Raw genomic sequence first — 22833 nt, 5'->3', positions numbered from 1 at the left:
GCTGTAGGAGTTGCACTAAAGTTACCTCCATCTGTAAATATTCTTTAAAGTGTATGCACCGTGTTATGGACTATAGTGAGCAACCATTTATTTATTTTTTATTTAAAAAAAAATGTATAAACATGAGTGACAACCTACTTGGCCACATTTACAACTCCCACAAGAGTAATCATCCAGCTTTTCCAGACTCCTGAATGGCAAGTCTACCTCATACAGTGATGCATCCCCCTTTTCTATGCTGCTTCATACCTCGCCAGATTTTCCTCCAGGACTCTAGGTCTGCAGGGTGACAACCACTTTGGGAGTTGTAATGATCACTTCATTGGTTGCCATCACATTTTTGCAGTAACAGAAATGTTGAATATAATGTTTTACCAATTTGAGAGGAGAACTTGACTTATATTTACAGGAGATTTGTTTGATTTTGGGTGGGGGTTGTTCTTTAAGTTCTTTTGTTAAGTACACACCTTTCATTATATGGGTTTCTTCACATTAGTTTCTTTCAAATTAGTATATAACTTATATATGAACACTGCGCTTACATATAAACAACTACACATAGACACAAAAGAAGCAGCTCAGACAAAACTAGAAATAGGATTAGTTATCCCTAAGGGTATGTTCACACGGCTGATTTTCAGCCATTTTTCGTGCCGTAAATGCCGTCGAAAAATGGCTGAAAAAACTGAAGCTGAACACCTCCAAACGTCTGCCCATTGATTTCAATGTGAAAAATGGCGTTTCGTTTCGACAGGGCAATTTTTTACGCGGCCATTTGAGAAAACAGCATGTAAAAAAACGCCCCGTAAAAAGAAGTGCATGTCACTTCCTGAGCCGTTTTTGGAGCCGTTTTTCATTGGGTCAATAGAAAAACGGCTCCAAAAACGTCTGTAAAAAACGCCTCAAAAAACGTTTGTGGTTTGAAAAACGGCTGAAAATCAGAGGCTGTTTTCCCTTGAAAACAGCTCCGTATTTTACAGCCGTTTTTTGTTTTGTGTGTGAACATACCCTTAGGGTACTACGTTCACATGCACATGTGAAAACGGCAGAAAATTACGGAGCAGTTTTCAGAGAAAACAGCCTATGATTTTCAGTTGTTTGTGAAGCTGAAAACGTTTTTTGAGGCGGTTTTTTCTAGACGTTTTGCAGCTGTTTTTCTATTGACACAATGAAAAACAGCTCCAAAAACAGCTCAAGAATGACTTGCTCCTTTTTAGGGTATGTTCACCCACACTATTTACGGACGTAATTCGGGCGTTTTAGCCCCGAATTACGTCCGAAAATGCGCCTCAATAGTGTCGGCAAACATCTGCCCATTCATTTGAATGGGTCTTACGATGTTCTGTTCAGACGGTCATTTTTTTTACGCCCCGTTGTCAGAAGGCGGGGCGTAAAAAAGACGCCCACGACAAAGAAGTGTCATGTCACTTCTTGGGACGTAATTGGAGCCGTTATTCATTGACTCCAATGAAAAGCAGCGCCAATTACGTCCGTAATGGACGCTGGCGTTCAAGCGCCTGCACATGCCGTTATGGCTGAAATGACGGGGCTGTTTTCTCCTGAAAACAGCCCCGTAATTTCGGCCGTTACGGACGCTGTAGTGTGAACATACCCTTACAGGGTGTTTTTTTACGCACTGTTAGCGTATGTGCACACGAGAAGTGCCTTTTACGTCTGAAAAGACAGACTGTTTTCAGGAGAAAACAGCTGCCTCGTTTCAGACGTAAAAGCTCGTCCTCGCATTATGCGAGGCGTCTTTGACGCTCGTAAATCTTGAGCTGCTCTTCATTGACTTCAATCAAGAACGGCTCAAATTACGTTGCAAAGAAGTGTCCTGCACTTCTTTGCCGAGGCAGTCATTTTACGCATCGTCGTTTGACAGACGCGTAAATGAGAAGTCGTCTGCACAGTACGTCGGCAAACCCATTCAAATGAATGGGCAGATGTTTGCCGACGTATTGGAGCCGTATTTTCAGACGTAAAACGAGGCATAATACGCCTCGTTTATGTCTGAAAATAGGTTGTGTGAACCCAGCCTTATTTTAAATGGCGGTGTAAAAAAACTCCCCATCTGAACATAACGCTGTTTTTCCCATTGATTTCAATGGGCAGATGGTTGTAGGTGTTCAGGTACCGTTTTTTTTAAGCCGTATTTTGAGCCGTTTACGCCCTAAAATAGGCCTTATTCACACGAACGTGTCCGTTTTGCTCACACAAAAAACCCTGCGTTTTGCGCGCGCAAAAGGTCCGTGTGGCATCTGTATATGGTGCGTGGCTGCGTGATTTTCGCGTAGCCAGCATCATTAAGACACTCTGTTTTTATGTTTACGAAAATAAGGGTATGTGCACACACACTAATTACGTCCGTAATTGACGGACGTATTTTGGCCGCAAGTCCCGGACCGAACACAGTGCAGGGAGTCGGGCTCCTAGCATCATACTTATGTACGATGCTAGGAGTCCCTGCCTCGCTGCAGGACAACTGTCCCGTACTGTAATCATGTTTTCAGTACGGGACAGTTGTCCTGCAGCGAGGCAGGGACTCCTAGCATCGTACATAAGTATGATGCTAGGAGCCCGGCTCCCTGCACTGTGTTCGGTCCGGGACTTGCGGCCGAAATACGTCCGTCAATTACGGACGTAATTAGTGTGTGTGCGCATACCCTAAAAGCAGGAGGTGCTTTTCTGTTTTCATTCATTTATTTTACTACTGTAGCGCGAATCACGCGCGGCACACGGAAGTGCTTCCGTGCGCCGAGCGCGATTTGCACGCACCCATTGACTTCAATGGTTGCGTGCTGCGCGAAACACGGGCAAGTATAGGACACGTCGTGAGTTTTACGCAGTGGACATATGCTGCGTGAAAATCATGACCTGTCAGAACGGCCACATTGACTTACATAAGTCCGTGCGACGCGCGTGATTTCCACGCACGTAGCACGGACGTAAAACGCGTTTGTGTGAATAAGGCCTTAGAGAAACATAAGGGTCACATTATAATACAGCGTAAATATGCAGCGGCTGGAAAACGTAATTCAATCATTTCTCTGTCACAGTTCAAGGTTATTAGCAATGTGACCAAACCTTCCATGTGCACATGTCCTGACATGAGAGAAATAACTCTGGTATCTAACTAAGGCATAAAATTACCGAAACGGGTGTATGTCGCTGTAATATAGCACCTATAGCAGTCTATGGGGCCCTACCCTAATCCCATATTGAGGAACGTGCAGTTTTTTCTAATGGATTCCAACAGAGATGGGAACCCCAGGAGCACACTAAAATCACCCAATATTATTCAGCAGTGTATGGTGGTATTATTATGTAGTATTATGTGGGAACTACAGTATATGGCAGTATTATGTGGGCTCTCTAAGAAAGTATATTTTGGATACTGCATGCTATTGGGTTGCACTATAGGGTTGTATTGTGTGGGCTGTATATGGCAGCATTTTCTTGCCACTATATGGTGGTATTATGTGGGCTTGGACCAGATCTTCATTTAGTCAATTAACCCCTTAAGGACCGGCCTATGGGCCTTAGGGGCTTCAGAATTTTTTTTTTGCTGTTTCATCATCACATTCTAAGAGCCATAACTTCTTTATTTTTCCATCAATGTAGCTGCATGATGACTTGTTTTTTGTGGAACGAGTTGTATTTTTCAATGGCATCATTTTGGGATACATATATTTTATAGATTAACTTTTATTATTCGGAGAATAGAAATAAAACAGCATTGCCACCTTTGTATTTTTAGATTGTTTTTATGCTGTTTACCATGTGGTTTAACCCCTTGGTGACATCCAACGTACAGTTACATTAGACGTCTGCTACATCGAGATTTCATAAGCTCATGACCTGAGGACGCGCTATTGCATGATCCCGCATTCAAAAGCTGACACCCGCCTGCAACAGTCAGGTTTAGAGAACTCGAAACCCGGCCAATTAACCCTTCAGATGCCGCAGTTGATAGCGACCATGGCATCTGAGCAGTTAAACAGAGGGAAGGGGCTCCCTCTGTCCCTTCATCGCCCAACGCAACAAAATTGCAGAGTGCCAATTGGGTGAATTGGCCTCCAGGTCTCCCATTAGTGCGCTACAATAAGTATTGCAGTGAATTGCATTTTTAAAATAATAAAAAATAGATAAAATAAAAATTTAAATAACCCCAAATTATTAACTTTATTTATTAAGTTAAATATATTAATTATTAAAAAATAGTAATTATTAAAAACAACTTGCCTGCAAAAACAAGCCCTCACACTGCTCCATTTGCAGAAAAATAAAAAAAGTTATGGGTCTCAGAATATGGCGACACAAAACAATATTTTTTTTAATAAATAGTTTCGACCGAAAAATAAAACAGTTATGCCTCCTGGAATGCAACGATGGAAAAAAACTGAAAAACGAAAATTGTCTGTGTCTCCAAGAGGTTAAAAAACAGGTTATCTTTATTTTATTGGTTGTTACGATTATGGTGATATTAAATATGTATAGATGTTTAATTCTTTTGTAATTTTGCAAGAAAACATGTTTAAAGAAAAAAAAATTATGTATTTAATTTTTTAAAGGGAGACTTTTTATCATTAAACTTTATTCAACTTTTTTCATTGTTGTTAAACTATGGTACAAGAAGCTGTGATTGTTTAATCGCTGGTATAAGACTTTGAAAAACGTAGTATTCCACAGCACTATTGCCTGTCAGTGTAAATATAGAAGGTTCTACCGTGATAACGATGTTCTTCATAAAGAAGAGACTCAACCCTGTTTAGGCCATATTCACACGTTCAGGATTCTGTCAGGATTTAGGTGTGATTTCCGATTGTTAATCCTGACAGAATCCACTAACATTCCGCTGGCAATTCAGGTGAATGGGGTATTTTTTATGCAGAAAATATCAACGCAGAATAATAAATGCGCTGCAGATTTTAAAATCCACAGCATGCTCATTACTGCCACGGATTCTGCCACAGATTAGCATCTAGAAACTCCACAGCTGAATTTTCCAACGGCAAACCTGTGCCATGTGAATATAGCCTCAAGCCATTAAGCCACACACTGGATTTGATCACGGCGCTCCCCATTTCAAGATATTTCTTAAATGATTTGTCCCAAATACATCAGTTGAGGTCCTAATACATGGCCCAATGAGGGCTGTGTAAACGAGCGCCGATCAAAGAGACAGTTTGTTGATCGGCGCTCATTTGCTCCTGTCACAAGGAGCTATGTATGGGAATGAATGATCGTTACCCTCATTGCTCCTCCCCATACATTTCTATCATGTCGGCAGCGTGTCTCCCTTGTTTGCCTGATAATTGGCTTGTGTAAGGGCATGACCACACGTGGCGGATTTCCTCCGCAACTGTCCGCATCAATGCCGCACAGAATCTGCGTTGCAGATTCTGCTGCGGATCTGCACAAAATGTGCAGTACATTGATGCGGACTAGCTGCTGCGGACTGCGGGAAAAGTACTTCCCTTCTCCCTATCAGTGCAGGATAGAGAGAAGGGACAGCACTTTCCCTAGTGAAAGTAAACGAATTTCATACTTACCGGCCGTTGTCTTGGTGACGCGTCCCTCTTTCGGCATCCAGCCCGACCTCCCTGGATGACGCGCCAGTCCATGTGACCGCTGCAGCCTGTGCTTGGCCTGTGATTGGCTGCAGCCGTCACTTAGCCTGAAACGTCATCCTGGGAGGCCGGACTGGAGACAGAAGCAGGGAGTTCTCGGTAAGTATGAACTTCTATTTTTTTGACAGGTTGCTGTATATTGGGATCGGTAGTCACTGTCCCGGGTGCAGAAACAGTTACTGCTGATCGCTTAACTCTTTCAGCACCCTGGACAGTGACTATTTACAGACGTCTCCTAGCAACGCTCCCGTCATTACGGGAGCCCCATTGACTTCCTCAGTCTGGCTGTAGACCTAGAAATACATAGGTCCAGCCAGAATGAAGAAATGTCAAGTTAAAAAAGCAAGACGCATCCACAGCACACATAACATGTGCATGACAGCTGCGGACTTCATTGCGGAAATTAGAATCTCCATTGAAGTCAATGGAGAAATTCCGCCATGAGTCCGCCACTGCTCCGCAACAGACAGAGCATGCTGCGGACACCAAATTCCGCTCCGCAGCCTATGCTCCGCAGCGGAATTGTACGCATCGTCTAAACGAACACTGGTAAATTAAAGTGAAAGTCAATGGACAAACGGCTCCGCTGCGGATTAACGCTGCGGAGTATCCGCAGCGGAATTTAAGTGAAATTCCGCCACGTGTGAACCCAGCCTAATAGGGCCCTTAGTATGAGTAAGGCTAGGTACACATTGAATGACACACATGGCAGGAAAATATCACAACATATACATCTAAATTCCCATAAACATCAATAAGCCAGCGCATGCCAAAAGAGTGTCCTTTTGGCATACAATTTGACAGTATACATTTGTCTCAAATTTACTGATAATTACAGTGTCTATGCTTTTCAATACCACAGTATGCAAAAAAAAATAAAAAATATGTGCAGTACCTTCTGTTGGCAACCCTTCCCATATGCGATATTGTGATACAGTGTACAAATAACAATACCAAACAATTTCTTACATATAAATGCTAGAAAGTAGGGTGCCCAAATTACAGTGCCATACGATGGCGAGATTACTCTTACATTCAAGTGTCTAAATAACAATGCTATACAGTACCACCACCACCACCACACAATGCAAAAATAATATACAGTGTTTAAGTATCAGTACTAAATAATACCTAAGTAAACACCACCGTACAGTGTTCAAATAACACAAACATAGAGTGACCAAATAATAGCACCATACATAAAGTCATCTAATAAGAACGCTACATATAAATGATACTGATATAAATTAATATTACGATTTGTGGTAGTCACACACCTCATGTTTATGGGCAAGCCATGCCATAAATTATCTCTGTATGGGACTCTATACTCGCGGCTATTTGGGCACTCATTTAGATCTGTCTACTAGTTCAGTTACTTCTGACTATTTTTCAAATGATATTACCATTTTGTCTGTGACTATATTTCGGCTATGTGCTTACTCTTTACCCTCTGTGTACTCACATGGTAACTACTTTGCTAAAGCATTGTTATGCAGCATGCACTGTTTTTCCGAGTGCACACTTAGGGCATTTCCGTTCCCATATTATTAATATCACACGTCTTTCCCTCTGTATGTATGCCTTAAATATACAGTTAAATCCTGTTTTGGATCCTCTGTATATTTTATATCCCCTCATTGTTTAAATTATTTCAATAAAGTTGATAATTTTCTACATTTATATGATAATTAATGTCTGACTCCTGTTTCTCAGTTTCAATATATGATATGTTGGAGTTTCTATTTTGTTACTCTTTTTTCAATATTCAGAGTGTGTCTATCCCTGTGTAGGAATCACCTAGCCATTAACTTGTCCTGTGAGATATATGTTGATTATTATGTACAGAATAGTAAGACTTTGCATATGTGCTTTTAGTATAAGATTTATATAATTCCTTTCATATGGCACCCTGTACTTTTAACAACTTTCTATAAGGTCTCATGCACACAAGCATTGTGGCCTATAACACGGTGCGCAAAATAGAACTGTATAGCGGAATCAAATAAGGTTTTATTTTACAGAATTTTTTTCCTCTAGAAGCACTGAATTCAATGCTTCTAAGAGAACTGCATTTTTTGCTATGTGGGCTCTGCATGTGTTTACCACCACGGTGGTATGTATGGCCCCATTAAAATGCACTGACACCATACTCCGCTTCCATGTGATATGGATCCCAAACACGCTTGTGTGCATGAGGCCTAAGATAATACACAAAAAAAGAAAGCTAAAGCCTAAGATAATACACAATCTCACAGAAAGCTGAGCATCTCTACCTGTAAAAGTATTTCTTCCTACTTATCCATTTTTACTTGATCATCCAGAATGATATTTCATATGAGATTACAAAACATTTAAGGTTTTGTAGGTACCAAATTAAAGAAATTTCAGCGTAGCATGAGCACTTTAGATATATTATACTAATCTATTATATAAGATATTATAACTGCAGCATTAAACATTTTGCTTATAATTGACCATTTGTGATGAGTTTTCCCCACATTTTTTACCCATGATTGATAATATCATGGCTGCAACTTACTGATAATTTCTGTAGTGTTAATTTTACAGACGTCCATGTATCCAGTCTTCTGTCCAATATAACAATGAATTTAACGTCATCTTCTTCTTTACTAGAAAACATGAAGGAAACACAACCAGCAATTATAACAATTTACAATACATTTACTTTGTACTGTATTCGGAGGGCAACTAAACCCCTGCAGCCAACTGTGTAACTAGGGGCCATAGAGGTACTTAAAGGGGTTGTATGAGAAAGGAAAAGATGGCTGTGTCTGATATTGCAGCTCAGCCCCAAGAGAGGAAAGAAATGGAGACCCTTTTTATAATCTTATACAACCCCTTTAATAAATGTCTGGGTGATATCCAATGCAGAGGAAGCCACAGATGTGATCCCTTCTTCAAGCTGCAATAATGATAACAAATGAGACATAGCAATACCACTTACGTTCACAAGATGGTGATAAAGAGTAGTATTCCTATTCATTCTTAGGCCGGGTTCCCACGTAGCGTAAATGCTGCGGAATTTTCGCAATGGAATTGAAATTACGGAGCATTTACAGTAGCAGCAAAGTGAATGAGATTTAGTAAATCTCATGCCAACGCTGCGGAAAAACAGACTAAACGTTAATAAATTGACCTGCGATGCGGAATTTAATTCTGCAGCATGTCAATTTATGCTACGTTTTTGTTGATTTTCTGTTGCGGGTTTTCCCCATTGAACTCAATGGGGATACAAAACCCGCAACAGAAAGCCAATTGTTGCAACCTTTGTGGCGTAACCGCAGCGATTAAGCCGCAAAAATCTCAACTCCAGAAAAAAAAATGCATCATGCAGACGGCGTAGCAATTGTGTATAGTACAAAACACATGTGAACCTATGGGTTAATGCACATGACTGTGGTTTCCATGGTCCGTGTATTGCCTGGAGCTCGGGCTCATTGAAATCAATGTGTGCACGGTCCGTGAATTGCAGATGGCCTGCGGATGACACTCCGCGGCCTGTCAGTGCCGTAATCACGGACTGTGCACACCGCTACGGCCATGTGCATGAGGCCTTATATTTTTAGACTGAGGTCAGGATCACACACACAGTTTTGATGCAGTTTTTGTTGCAGTTTTTGCATTATTTGCATCAGTTTTTTGAGCCAAACAGGAGAGGACACAAAAGAAAGGAGATGCATGTCTTTTCTTTATAACTTTTCTTCGTTTTGAATCCACTTCTAACTTTGGCTAAAACAAACTGATTAAAAAAACGCAACAAAAACTGCATCAAAACTGTGTGTGATCCTGGCCTAATGGGCAGAAATCCTACATACCATACAATATATATGCTAACAATTCAAAACATATTAAATATATGCAATGAAAATGTATATAACATTTAACAGATTATAAGGTGAGCGGATACCATACAAATGCCATGCTTGTCTTTCCAATATCTCCCATTTTAAGGGTATGTTCACACACTTAGCAAAAAACATCTGAAAATACAGAGCTATTTTCAAGGGAAAACAGCTCCTGATTTTCAGCCGTTTTTTATTCAAATTTGCGTTTTTTACGCCCATTTTTGGAGCCCTTTTTCTATAGAGGCAATGAGAAATGGCTCGAAAAACGGCTCAAGAAGTGACTTTTTCGCAAAACGGACGCATAAAAAAACGCCCCGTCGGAACAGAACGCCGATTTTCCCATTGATCGTATACAGCCCGAGAAACAGCTAAAAATAAGCTGTGTGAACATACCCTAATACATTTGTATTTTGAAATCCAAACTCTCACCAGTGGATCCGCCCAGTAAGACTCCCACATTTATATGTATTGTATTCAACAAATTAAACTCAATTTAGATTATCTCAGGAAATTGTACAGTACATTACAGTAGACCATGTATTAGTTGGGTTGATTCCAGTTTTCCACAATGGCTGGAATCTCTGAATGACTTTTGCTTGTTATATAAAAGAAAACTGCCTTAAATGAAATTGGAAATATTGTTTCAGGGTTTTATATTAAATTAAAATAGATAAAAAATACTGTGCTATTAAATTTCATAACATATTGTATAGGAGTCGACACTAGGGGTGTAGGTGGTGCAGAAGGGGAGCACAAACAAACAATTCTGGGTATCTAGATACAGGGCTAGGGCAGAAAACGGAATCTTTGCCCTGGGTGGAGGTTCACCTAGCTATGATTGGTATGGAGATATTATACAACAATGATGGACTTTTCGTTTGCTGACTTTAGAGCCAGTGTTATTGAAAGGTGGAGCATTCCTTTAAGTGCACACAGTAAACATCACATTAGTCCTTCTTTATGAAAACTAAGCGACACTTTCATGGACTATATTCAGCAGGGAGCGCCGTCTTAACATTTACTTTTGAAGGACGATTAATATTATTTCACTGTTTGACCTTTCAATGTAACTTTAAACCCCCTGAAAGCTAAATGTGCCATTAGAAAGCTGTGTTTACATAGCGGCTTACACCTATCACATGAACGCTCTACAAGCCGTACCTTGGAATGGCGGTGAGATATGTCAGCACAGTCTTCAGTACGTTCTCCGGAACTTCATGGAATGTGCCGTTCTCAGGAAGTGTGATGATCCAGCCGTTATCCTTCCCCCGACCACCTATAAAAAGCAGAATAATCAATATCAACAATTCATTTAAAGTGAAACTCCATCATTGATTAACCCCTTAAGAACTGACCTATTTTTGGCCTTCAGAAATAGAGAACAGCAGCACTGGAAAATACATTAGACCATTGATGGTGCATGCTCCGCAGGACTTTATCCAGGGGTCCCTTGCAATACATTTCACAGATACCAAGGCAGCACTTTAAAACAGTAGACCCTTACCCACGCTTTTTATTCATCCACGCTTTTTATTCATCCATGCCTTTGAAGTGCTTTTTCCTTTTTTTTATCGTTGCATTTTAAGAGCTATAATTTTTTTAAATTTTATTTGATGTAACTGTATGTAGCTTGTTTTTTGCAGGACAAGTTACGCCTTGTTCACATCTGTGTTGTAGACTCCATTAGAGGACTCCGTCGCAGATCCGACCGAGATTACTGCAAGTAATAGCGCTGCATGCTGCGCTATTGTTTCCGGTAAAACCATGGACACCCCAACGGAAAGCCGACGGAACTCATTAAAGTCAATGGATTCCGTCAGCTGCCAGTGGTGTCTGTGGTGCAACGGAACTGGTGCTTCCGTTATTCCCTTGTTCTGTTCCTCTGATGGAGCAGAAAGATCCGATTCATGTGTAAACATAGCCTTATAGTTTTTATCGGCACCATTTTGGGGAACATATTTATTGATTCACTTTTATTTATTTTTTGGGAGCATCAAAAATAAAACAGATCATTAGGGTATGTGCACACTACCTATTTTCAGACGTAATTCAGGCGTTTTACGCCTCGAATTACGCCTGAAAAGACGGCTCCATTACGCCTGCAATGGGCTTTACGATGTTCCGTCGCTGTCAAAATACGGCGCATAAAATGACGGTTCGTCAAAAGAAGTGCAGGTCACTTCTTGGGACGTTTTTGGAGCCGTTTTTCCATAGACTCTATTGAAAACAGCTCCAAAAACGGCTGTAAAAAACGCAGTGAAAACGCGAGTTGCTCAAAAAACGTCTGGAAATCAGGAGCTGTTTTCCCTTGAAAACAGCTCCGTATTTTCATACGTTTTTTAGTAAGCGTGTGAACATACCCTAACAGATGATGGATGGATCCTGTAAAAAACAACAGACATGATGCCAGTGTGATCAGAGCCTGACTATATACAGTTCTCTATTTCTACTCACAATTTTTCTCATTTTAGACCTATATCAAAGATAATATTTATAAGTAACACTGTCATGAATGGTCTGTGACTTCTTTATCTCCCCACAGAAACCTTATATGTTCTAAATCCCCATAATGTTTTATTAAGTACACTTGTGTGGCATTATACACTACAGGATAATACGCAGGGTATCACTTTGCCAAACAGTACGCAAGTTCATGCTTAGGATTTCATTACAAGATAACACAGAGGGACAGAGAGGAGCGCTCTGCTTACCGGAGAGAAAGGCAAATTCTTTCATCAACAGATCATTGATGTCCTTTGCACAGATGGGAGCTGCAGTCTCTGTAAAATAGATTGATACAAACACGTTAAGCAGATCAGGTCAAATTAAATGGACGATATACCTTTAATTCAATTCGATATATATATATATATTTGTAAGTAGATTTAGCTTTAGTGCATATTTATTTATATTTAGTGGTTTAGGTGGCATTAGTGTTGCAGGGTGCTGTCGCCATTTTTTGTCTGCTGTATATCTGCAGTCACAGGTGTTCTTGCACCTGCATACATTTTGTATCATTTAGTTGGAATGTGCTGTTCAACTTTTTGTTGTGTTTATGTGATCCATATATGTGGGGTTAGTGACTGCCTCCACTTGTTGTTCTTGCACTCCTCCCATTCTGCCCTGGGTGATTTTAATCAGTTCAATGCTGGATCCTACCATCCCCAGGTATATATGTAGGCTTAGTCCCAGTTCTGGGTGTATGTGCAGCGTAGGTACCCACCTTACAGAGGTCGCCTTGTCGTGGCAGGTGGGCTAACACTTTTTGATCAAAATGTGCACTAAGAACCTCCCTATTTGTAAGTAGATTTAGCTTTAGTGCATATTTATTTATATTTAGTGGTTTAGGTGGCATTAGTGTTGCAGGGTGCTGTCGCCATTTTTTGTCTGCTGTATTTCTGCAGTCACAGGTGTTCTTGCACCTGCATACATTTTGTATCATTTAGTTGGAATGTGCTGTTCAACTTTTTGTTGTGTTTATGTGATCCATATATGTGGGGTTAGTGACTGCCTCCACTTGTTGTTCTTGCACTCCTCCCACTCTGCCCTGGGTGATTTTAATCAGTTCAATGCTGGATCCTACCATCCCCAGGTATATATGTAGGCTTAGTCCCAGTTCTGGGTGTATGTGCAGCGTAGGTACCCACCTTACAGAGGTCGCCTTGTCGTGGCAGGTGGGCTAACACTTTTTGATCAAAATGTGCACTAAGAACCTCCCTATTTGTAAGTAGATTTAGCTTTAGTGCATATTTATTTATATTTAGTGGTTTAGGTGGCATTAGTGTTGCAGGGTGCTGTCGCCATTTTTTGTCTGCTATATATATATATATATATATATATATATATATATATATATATATTTCTTTACGTATTTTTATATTTTAGTCAAGATCTACTAATGTTTTACATTTTCCTAATGGTCATGATCAATAGAATGAAGGACTGCGCCCGTTTAGCCCTTAGATCGGAGTTCATAACCTTTCCGAGCTTGGGTGGCAGGTTTTCCATTAAAACCAATGTGCATGTGCAGTGGTAATTTTCATGTAGATAAACCAACAACCGAATATGGTGCAACACCTTAAAAATCAATTCCATGGAGTAGCTTTATATTTTAAATAACTCCCTTTAGTCATAGCAGCATTCCCATGATAACTTACAGGACTCCAGGGAATTTCATCATTACCTTGATACATTAATGTGCAACCTATAGCCTCTGCACAGGACGCAGACTTTTGTTGTAAAATAAAAATAAAAAGTGGCAAGCTGACGAAGGAGTCATAGGGAATATATTCCTCTTGGATGTCCGGCTATATTTTCAGAAGTCTGCTGCTGCTAAAGGGAGCAACTGCAATAACACTATATTGAACAAGTTACGCCATCGTAAGAGGCCGGACTACGCGCAGAGAAGACGAAGGGGGTAAGTATGAGCGCTTTTTTCCACAGCGGAAATTCTGTTATGTGGTGCGGTTTTTCGGATGGAAGGTGCTGCGGATCCCAGGTTGGATATGCTGCACAGTTTTTATGCAGCATATCTGACCCGTGGGAACCCAGCCTAAAAGTAACCTATAATGCAATGCATAGTGCCTAATGTAAAGACTACCTTTCCAAAATGCAAATCATCAGGGCAGATATTGAGCCAGCAGAGAATGCTGGGAAATTTCAGCTCTGCAGCCTACAGAGTTGTGAATACGACTATAGTACAGACTGTAACGAAGGGTCAGTGTAACATAAATAAAGTGAACACGTGTCATTTTTTATTCTTTAAATTTGATGATAGTGCCCTTTAACAATAACATCACCAATTCAATAGTATTAGTCAATGTTGTTCAGTGTTAATTCATATTGTTTATTCTTGACAATCTGGGGTAAGGAATTGAAAGTATATATAAAAGTGTATAATATATACATATATTAAATGTTAAATATTAAATTGATTTCCAATATTTTTATTCTTTATTTAAATTTTAATAGTACAAATAATTAAATAAGTGCAAATGAATAGGGAAATACTGTAGTAGGAAAAGCTACAGTATATCAAAGTAACATGGCAAATCTGGTACCAGGTTAGAGTCTAATAAGTGTAACCATTTATATTGTCACGTTATTATACCAGGAATGGCAGCAGATGTAGGGAAATACATTAGAATATTATAAAGAGTCCATGCTTGCATAGGGGTTAAATCCTGCTTCATTGCAGTAGGGATAGGATATTCCAGGGGTGTTAGGAAAACTTTATCCGGAATTCTATTACTAAGAATGTTTGAAATTCCTTCCACACAAATTATTTTGTGGATTCATCGGAGTGCAGCATTATTCATTCTATGAGCAGTCCATTATTACTGTCAAGTTCACATTTTTATAGACATTACATTGGCCAATTTTACTATTGGAAATGCTCCAGCTCGAAGGAAAGCTGCATCAGCTGGGACTTGGTTCTGTTCCCAGGACACATAGATGTACGAACACGTTGCTCACTCCATTCAGTTACTAGAATTTCGCAAATACATGAGAACTGCAGAGTGAGAATTTTCAGATATGGGAATGTGATTAATAGAATTAATAGAATTTGGAATGTTAAACGGAAAAGTAACTCCTGAAGGAGAACTTGGAAGGGAAAAATGGATTTGAACATGGAAGGGAGAGTTTGTCAAATTCGTTGACCCTCGGTGCTGTATGTTTAGACTTCAAGGCAAAACAAAGTACATATAAATATTTGTGATGCAATTGAATGGATGGGTCTGACACAACAACATTTAGAACTGAGCTGGGCAAGCAAGGGGATCTTTACACCTACGTAGTGCAAGAAAATTCTTTAAGATGTATTCATTTATAATCTTATGGTTTGCAGTCTTCTTCATTTACAATAAATCACCAATTATAAATGTTAGTAACCAATCAGATTGTCAGAATGAAGACAACAGCAGAAGAAGATGAGTTTGCTGATCTTGTGGAAGCAGTGACCTGTCTACTTTCAAATTAGAACAGGGCTGGCTGCATGTTAGTGGATGTGTCATAAGGTAGATGAGGATAGAACACTGTGTAGACAATCAGATCATGGGAATAATGACAGCAGCAGGAGATGGTTGTGCTGATCTTGTGGGAGGCAGTGACTCATTAACACATGTGATGCTGTTAATCAGGACAGAACACCATTTGACAGACAATTTAATGATGTGAGTAGGAGCAGGAGGACAAATAGGAGTTCAGAGGTAGACACTTGAAGGAGGAAAATCCCTCAACAGCATTGTGTATTTATTTTTAAAATGAGTGTGCTAATCTTCTGAGAGGCGATGTCCACCTATTATATTATGATGATAAATACAGATGTAGCCAAGTTTATCTTGACTCCGATAACTTGCTGCAGCGTGATGTCACACAACAAAGGTCATTGAAAAAGTCAAGTTAAAGTTTCTTGCCACTGTGTATTTAATGCGTTAAAAGTCAAGATAAAGATGGCTACATATGTGTAACGCCCACTGGTTATGTGGACCCACTGGGCTACTCCGACGTAACAGAGTAGCTGCTGGCTTGACAGGTATAGGACAGTCAATGGTAGATAGTACCTTGATAGCAGGCTGGTGCCGGATGGCTGGAAGCAGACTGGTGCCGGATTACTGGAAGCAGGCTGGTGCCGGATTACTGATATCAGGCTGGTGCCGGATTACTGATATCAGGCTGGTGCCGGATTACTGGAAGCAGGCTGGTGCCGGATAGCTGGAAGTAGGGTTGTGCTGGATTACTGGTAGCAGCCTTGTGCCAGATAGCTTGAAGCAGGGTGGTGCCGGACAGCTGGAAGCAGGCTGGTGCCGGATAGCTGGAAGCAGGCTGGTGCTGGATACTGGACTCAGGACTGGACACGGATACAAGACTGGTCACGGACACTGGACTCAGGATACAGGACTGGACATGGATAAAGGATAATCATGGACACAGGTTTCAGGGAACAGGATACAGTACCTTCACAGGCTAACACTGGGTTAGAAACAACATTGCTCAGGCACTGAAGAAGTGGGCAGAGTTCCTTAAGTAGTCCAGGGTCTGCTGGGATAGGCTGAGGGCAATTTTCCTGGTCCTTTAAGGACTGGGAAGAGCGCGCGTGTGCACCCTTTGGGTACAGGCCGGGGGAGGAGACAGCAGAGCGAACCGGTGTCCCTGGGCAGGGAGACGCCGGTGATGAGGATGAGAAAGATAGCGGCCGCTGGGGTGAGTGAGATCCACGGCCGTCGGGACCACAATATGGCTTTATGTGCCAACATCTATGTAGAGTGTTTGATCTTGTCAAAGACAGTGACCAGACCACTTGTGTACAAACGGATGCATGAAATAACATCTGTGTACTAAAAAGAAAGGGCAAAGAACATTCTATTGACAAATGGATTGTCAGAGGGATCACAGCAGATGGAGATGAGGGAGCTGAACTTGTAGGAAGCAGTGACCAGTCAAAGGACATGAATGTATATGAATAAATGTATGAATATGGATATGAAATCATATTAATATATGTATTTATTGTACTCCTGAATTAGATGGGCATAAACACCTTGTAGCCGCTCAGATAATAGGAATGATCACAGAAACATCAGTGGACTGTGAAAGGGTGCCATAGCACAGGTTACATGTGTGACAACCCTCTATTTGGAACAGGATAATGAAATGCTTAAATATGAACAAACCCATGTTCAGCAATAATAATAATGTTTTACTCATAACATTGGCACATTAAGTGTTCACACTGCAGACTGGCATATAATTATAAGTTGCATCCCCACCTATGTACGTGTTTACACTGTAAATCAAAACTGTGACTATCAGCCATGTGAAACAGACAGGTGTGCAGCGCAGCTGGTGTTTGCTGATGGTGGAGACCATGAGTCCTTGCATGAAATGAAAAACTATATCAGAGGTATAACCTTCTACTTCACTTAACACGTTCACGTGAGCTCAATCTACGTGACTGTCTTAAAGGTAGACTTCATTTTTTAACAACTTTTGTAACTACTCGCGTTTTTCGCAGCGTATTTTATGGACGTTATTGGAGCTGTTTTTCAATGGAGTCAATGAAAAACGGCTCCAAAAACGTCCCAAGAAGTGACATGCACTTCTTTGACGCGGGCGTCTTTTTACGCGCCGTCTTTTGACAGCGAAGCATAAAATTACACCTCGTGGGAACAATAGATCGTAAAACCCATCGCAAGCAATGGACAGATGTTTGTAGGTGTAATGGAGCCATTTTTTCAGGTGTAATTCGAGGCGTAAAACGCCCGAATTACGTCTGAAAACAGTGCGTGTGAACATACCCCCAGAGCTAAAACTATTAGGTCACATTTCTGACAGAAGAATGGAGCAACTTTCTTTACAATTGTAAAACACAACACAAAATAATTTTAAAAAACTATTTAAAACTGTAACAAAGTATTTATGAAGTCAAGTTTCAATAGAAATAACTGGGAAATTGTGTTAAAGGGAATGTATCAGCAGAAAAGTATATATAATTGAAATAAAATGTTTATTCTAAACATATTTTTAAACAATTTTGAAGTTGGGTTTTACGTTTTTTGTCACTACCCACATAAATAAAAACATTAAAATATTTCCGTTTTCACACTGACCACTAGAGCAGACTCAATAGGCTGACACTTATCAGCTTGGCTATATAAACCAGTAGTGGAGGGGTCTAAAAAATACGGACACAGGGTAATCGCGTACAAAACTGTGGGAGAGGATAAGGTGCTGACCAAACACAGTCACCTTATATAGTTGTGCTATGATTTAGGCACATCTCTAAGTAGCGCTTGAAAATTGGTCACAGAAGGGGAGAGCAGACGTTGGCCGTTTTACAGCTTTCGTATCCAGGCACTAAATTTAAACAAATGCACACACAAGTCAAATGAGACAGGCGACAATCACGGAACTTGATCTTATTTGCCTGATGAAGGGGAAATACCCTCCTGAAATGCGTTTGTCATGTTTTTCTGAGACAATAAATATTCATGGTCAAACCCACTGCTGGATTATGTGGACTCCTACTGGAGGAGAGTGCCGATGTAGTTGGCTTGTGTCCGCAGCATGCCTAGAGGCCGCAGCAGATTTGTTACGCTGTTTGTGGGGCGGGGGGTTTATTAAAAAAACATTCACTTTCATTGCACTGCACTGTGATGTAGAATTTTAGTGCAAATTCTGCAACCAAAATAATGCAACAAATACACGATGTGTGAACATAGTGAACATGTGTGAGAATAGTGCTGCTACATATGCCCATGGGCATGTGACTTTAAGGGTTTTTACATTGATGGCCTATCTTTAGGATCCTTAGGGTCTCTGAAACCTGCCAATTAGTACAGTAAAGCCACCTTTATGCTCCATCGAGAACCACGACCACTTCATTATTTACACAGGCACAGTGCCATTCACATAAATGAGGCGTTGCCTGGTACTGCAGCGCAGTCCTATTCACACAGCCAACCATACAGACAAGTCACTATGCCTGTGGAAGCAATGAAGGGTTTATGACCACTTCATTGTGCTGTCTAATAAGGGTTGGACCCCCATAACTAAATATTGATTGCCTATCGAAAAGACAGGTCATCAAGTCTTATGTCCTGGAAAATCCCTTTAATAATAGCTATAGATTAATCATTGTACTGGTGAATCTGTTCAGTAGTGCAATAAGGGGTTGTCTGGGATAGAAAAAATGGTTATTTTTTTTCCCCCCAGACACAGCACTACCCTTGTCCGTAGGCTATGTCTAGAATTGCAGCTTATTTATAAGAATGTTTCCAGTCCTAAGAAAATTCGAAGTGATCATGGTTGGTCTTAGTAGTGTGAACAGAGGTATAGACTCTAGTGTGCTTCTACTTTAGAGCCCATCATATTGGGAATATTAGAACTACGATAATCAGGAGGATTTCAAAGAATTGTTGCAACTGAAATGCAATGTGAAGCCAAAGTTTCAATATGCTTGTTCCTGTTAATTTTTTCACATCCTTCAACTTTGTTCTATTAAACTTACTAGACACCAGGGACTCCTCTCTGACCTTGCATCTATATCCACAAGGCTTGCTTTGTATATTACATAAATGCCTATAAATATTAGTTCCATTTTCTTAATCCATGGCTGACAAAGTGCCCTTGTAATAAGATTAGTACGGGAGTTGCCTAATAATAGCTGTCCTATGATAAACAATAGCGGTCAATGATGAAAACCACCATAAAATGCATATTTCATAACCATCATTTATTATTGATGTTATCATAAAATAAATAACTATACACATATACAAAATATTACTCATTGCTATATTATACTTGGATTTCTTTCTAATAATATATCAGCATTTTATAGACAAAGCCCAGAACTTGGCAATGAATCACAGCTCAGTTTTAATACAACCTGTGATTTAATGTAATTAAAGAAGAACTTAAAGAGGATCTGTCACCAGTTTATTAATTCCCTATCTCCTAACTAATCTAATAGGCGCTTTGATGCTGATAACTACAGTGTAATTTTTTTGTAAATATGCTAATTTGGCTATACTTGCAAAATGGGAGGTTACTCCTTCTTTTTACTATTTTCTGTATGATGCTGTCCAATTGTCATACAGTTCTCCTTTTCCCAGCCCAGCAACACAGCCTGATCATATAGTATAGAAGTTCCATACCTGACTATGTTTTCAACTGGTGATACTGCCAGTTGTTTCACAGTAAGTGACCGCTATCCTGGTGCCATATGAAAGATTAGAATCTCATCTTTCATATGCCACCAGAACAACTGTTTTGGGTGGTTCACAGCTCGAGATATGGCTATTTGAAGTGATCCCCTATCCCTCCAGCCTCAGTCTCACACACTGTGTGAAGCAGCTTCATGCTGATAGGACAGGTCAGAGGCTGTGAGGAGGCTCCACCTCAGGAGAATCACTGTTACCTCCCACTTATCCCTGCTGCACACACAAACCCACCCTGGAAATCCGCAATCCAGCATTGTGGACCAGCAGCCATCTTCCCTTACTTTATGCTATGAGCATTGGTGATACTGGTGCATATAATTGCCATCTGCTATTCACACAAGTGTGGATATCGGGTTGTGTCACCCACTATCTGTGATATTTGTTACTAAAGAATAGCCCAACCATACCCCACCTTATTTCTGGCTGAACCAAAACCAGAATTCTGCAGATTTCCTGATACAAATAGAGCAATGCATTGTGGGAGCTCATATTCTAACTGAAATATTAGATAAAAAAGCAATATGTTTGTTATGAACTCATCTCTTCGAGTGCCATTGTTCTCCTCCAACCCACCACCGCAATGACTTTCGCAGAAACGGAAGAAGTAATGCTGGGTGGTGCATGTGTCTGGCACATCCATCCGGCTAACCCAAAAACAAAGTTGCTCTATTTAAAGGATCTCCTGACTGGCCTCTGTGCCAATTATAAGTAGTACTCCCATTTTGATTTGTATTTGTTTGCTACCTGTTATTGAACTTGACATGATCAGTTGTGTCTCGTCTTCTCAACGGTATAGCACCCCGATCCTGCCTGACCTCTGTTACCTGTCCGCTGGCTTGTTTGACTATTCTTACGTCTGTTCTACAGTACAGCATCCTTTACTTATTAGTTTATCATATTATGTTACACTGAGGTTTATCATTATGTATACTGTATATCATGTTATTGTATCTGTAGGTTATATTGTTTAAAAGGTATTTATATTATGTTCTAGAGAGCTTATAAAGTTTTTTCTCATTAAGTCTAGTTTTTTTTTTAATATGTTGTATTAATAACAAAGGCTGCTCCATAAGATGAGCATGTCGGCTGTATGGTTCTGCTCGTTTAACCCCTTAGAGGTCACGGTCAATAGCGACCGCCGCATCTAAGCCATTAGAAACAGGGGGTTGGCCCCCTCTGAAATCCCATCGCCCTCACATGACGCGATCGCAGGTATCGATGGTTGTCCATCTTTGTGCTGTAAAAATAATGATATGATGCAATACATTAGTATTGCAGTATATCATGCAAGTGATCCAACGCGATAGATCGCTGGTTCAAATCCCCTAGGGGACTAATAAAAAAAGTAAAATACAGTTAAAGTTTTTCAATATATGAAAAAAAAATATATTAAAAGTTCAAAGCCCCCCCTCTATTCCCATTTCCCCCAAAAGCAGTGTAAAAATTCAAATTAACATAGCTGGTATCGCCGCATCTGTAAAGGTCTGAACTTTTACAATGTAACATTGTTTAACTCGTATGTTGAACGCCATAAGAAAAAAATCTATATAATGCCAGAATTACAGGTTTTTGGTCACCTAATCTTCCACAAAGAAAGTAATAAAAAGTAATAAATAAGTCTTATGTACCCCAAAAAGGTACGAATAAAAACTACAACTCACCAATAAGCACTCAAATCGATCGATCGACGGAAAAATAAAAAAAGTTTGGACTCTCGAAATATGGCGACACAAAACATTTCATTTTTAACAATTAGCTGTTTCCATGTAAAAGTAATAAAACATTAAAAAAAACTATATATATTTGGTATGACCTTAATCATATTGAACCGCAGAATAAAGTTGTTATTTTTACCGCATTGTGAACACCGTAAAAAACGAAACCCAAAAAAACAATTAAGAAACACAGGTTTTTTCCCATTCCACCCCACAAAGTATTTTTCCCAGTTTCCTAGTACATTATGGCTTTTGGAAGGTGGAAGGAAAAAGCGAAAATGAAAGTCTGAAAAATGGCTGCGGAGAGGGGGTTAATGGTGAGGGATTTGATTACAAATTAGGGACTGTCCTTCCAACTGAGGAATGCCTAGAAGATATGAACTACCGTTTAGTCAACTGAGCACAAACATTTCTATAGTTCTTGGGGGCTGTAACTGTATGGACTTGCTGTACAGCATATAGATGTGCTATGTTAATAGTCTATATACTGATCTGTATAGATGGGATGTTCATAGCACATCTATACATACCAGTATATCGACTATGTCCATAGTCTATATACACTGGTCTGTATAGATGTGCTATTTTAATAGTCCATATACTGGTCTGTATAGATGTGCTATGTTCATAGTCAAGGCCGGCCTTAGGTTGGATGGCGCTCTGTGCGGGACTCTCTATTGCCGCCCCCTACACAAACCAAAAATTAACCACATATATAGACACGCACATACTGGAAAATATATACTGTATATACATAAAGACATATATTTAGACTTACAGGAAAATATACATACACACACACACACATTCTGGAATATATACATACAGGTAAATATATAAACGTAGAAACACATATACACACACACACACACAAACACTGGCAGATAAATACACA

The 22833-nt window shown here is 40.0% G+C and overlaps 1 protein-coding gene across 4 annotated transcripts in view; it reads right to left on the bottom strand.

Annotated features, from left to right (window-relative positions):
• Window positions 1-22833, bottom strand: part of MCF2 (MCF.2 cell line derived transforming sequence) — a 100619-nt gene that overhangs the window by 51221 nt on the left and 26565 nt on the right. For all 4 annotated transcript variants that reach the window (XM_075835894.1, XM_075835896.1, XM_075835898.1 and 1 more), the window contains exons 2-4: window positions 12211-12279; window positions 10661-10775; window positions 8173-8263 (exon numbers count right to left, since the gene is read on the bottom strand). In XM_075835894.1, coding sequence (XP_075692009.1) covers window positions 8173-8263; window positions 10661-10775; window positions 12211-12279 — 275 coding nt within the window. The remainder of the gene's footprint in view (window positions 1-8172; window positions 8264-10660; window positions 10776-12210; window positions 12280-22833) is intronic.

The sequence above is a fragment of the Rhinoderma darwinii genome, chromosome 8 (assembly GCF_050947455.1).
Source record: "Rhinoderma darwinii isolate aRhiDar2 chromosome 8, aRhiDar2.hap1, whole genome shotgun sequence".
In the NCBI taxonomy this organism is placed as follows: domain Eukaryota; kingdom Metazoa; phylum Chordata; class Amphibia; order Anura; family Rhinodermatidae; genus Rhinoderma; species Rhinoderma darwinii.
The sequence above is the reverse complement of the archived record's forward strand: the minus strand, read 5'-3'. Positions and strand labels throughout refer to the sequence as shown.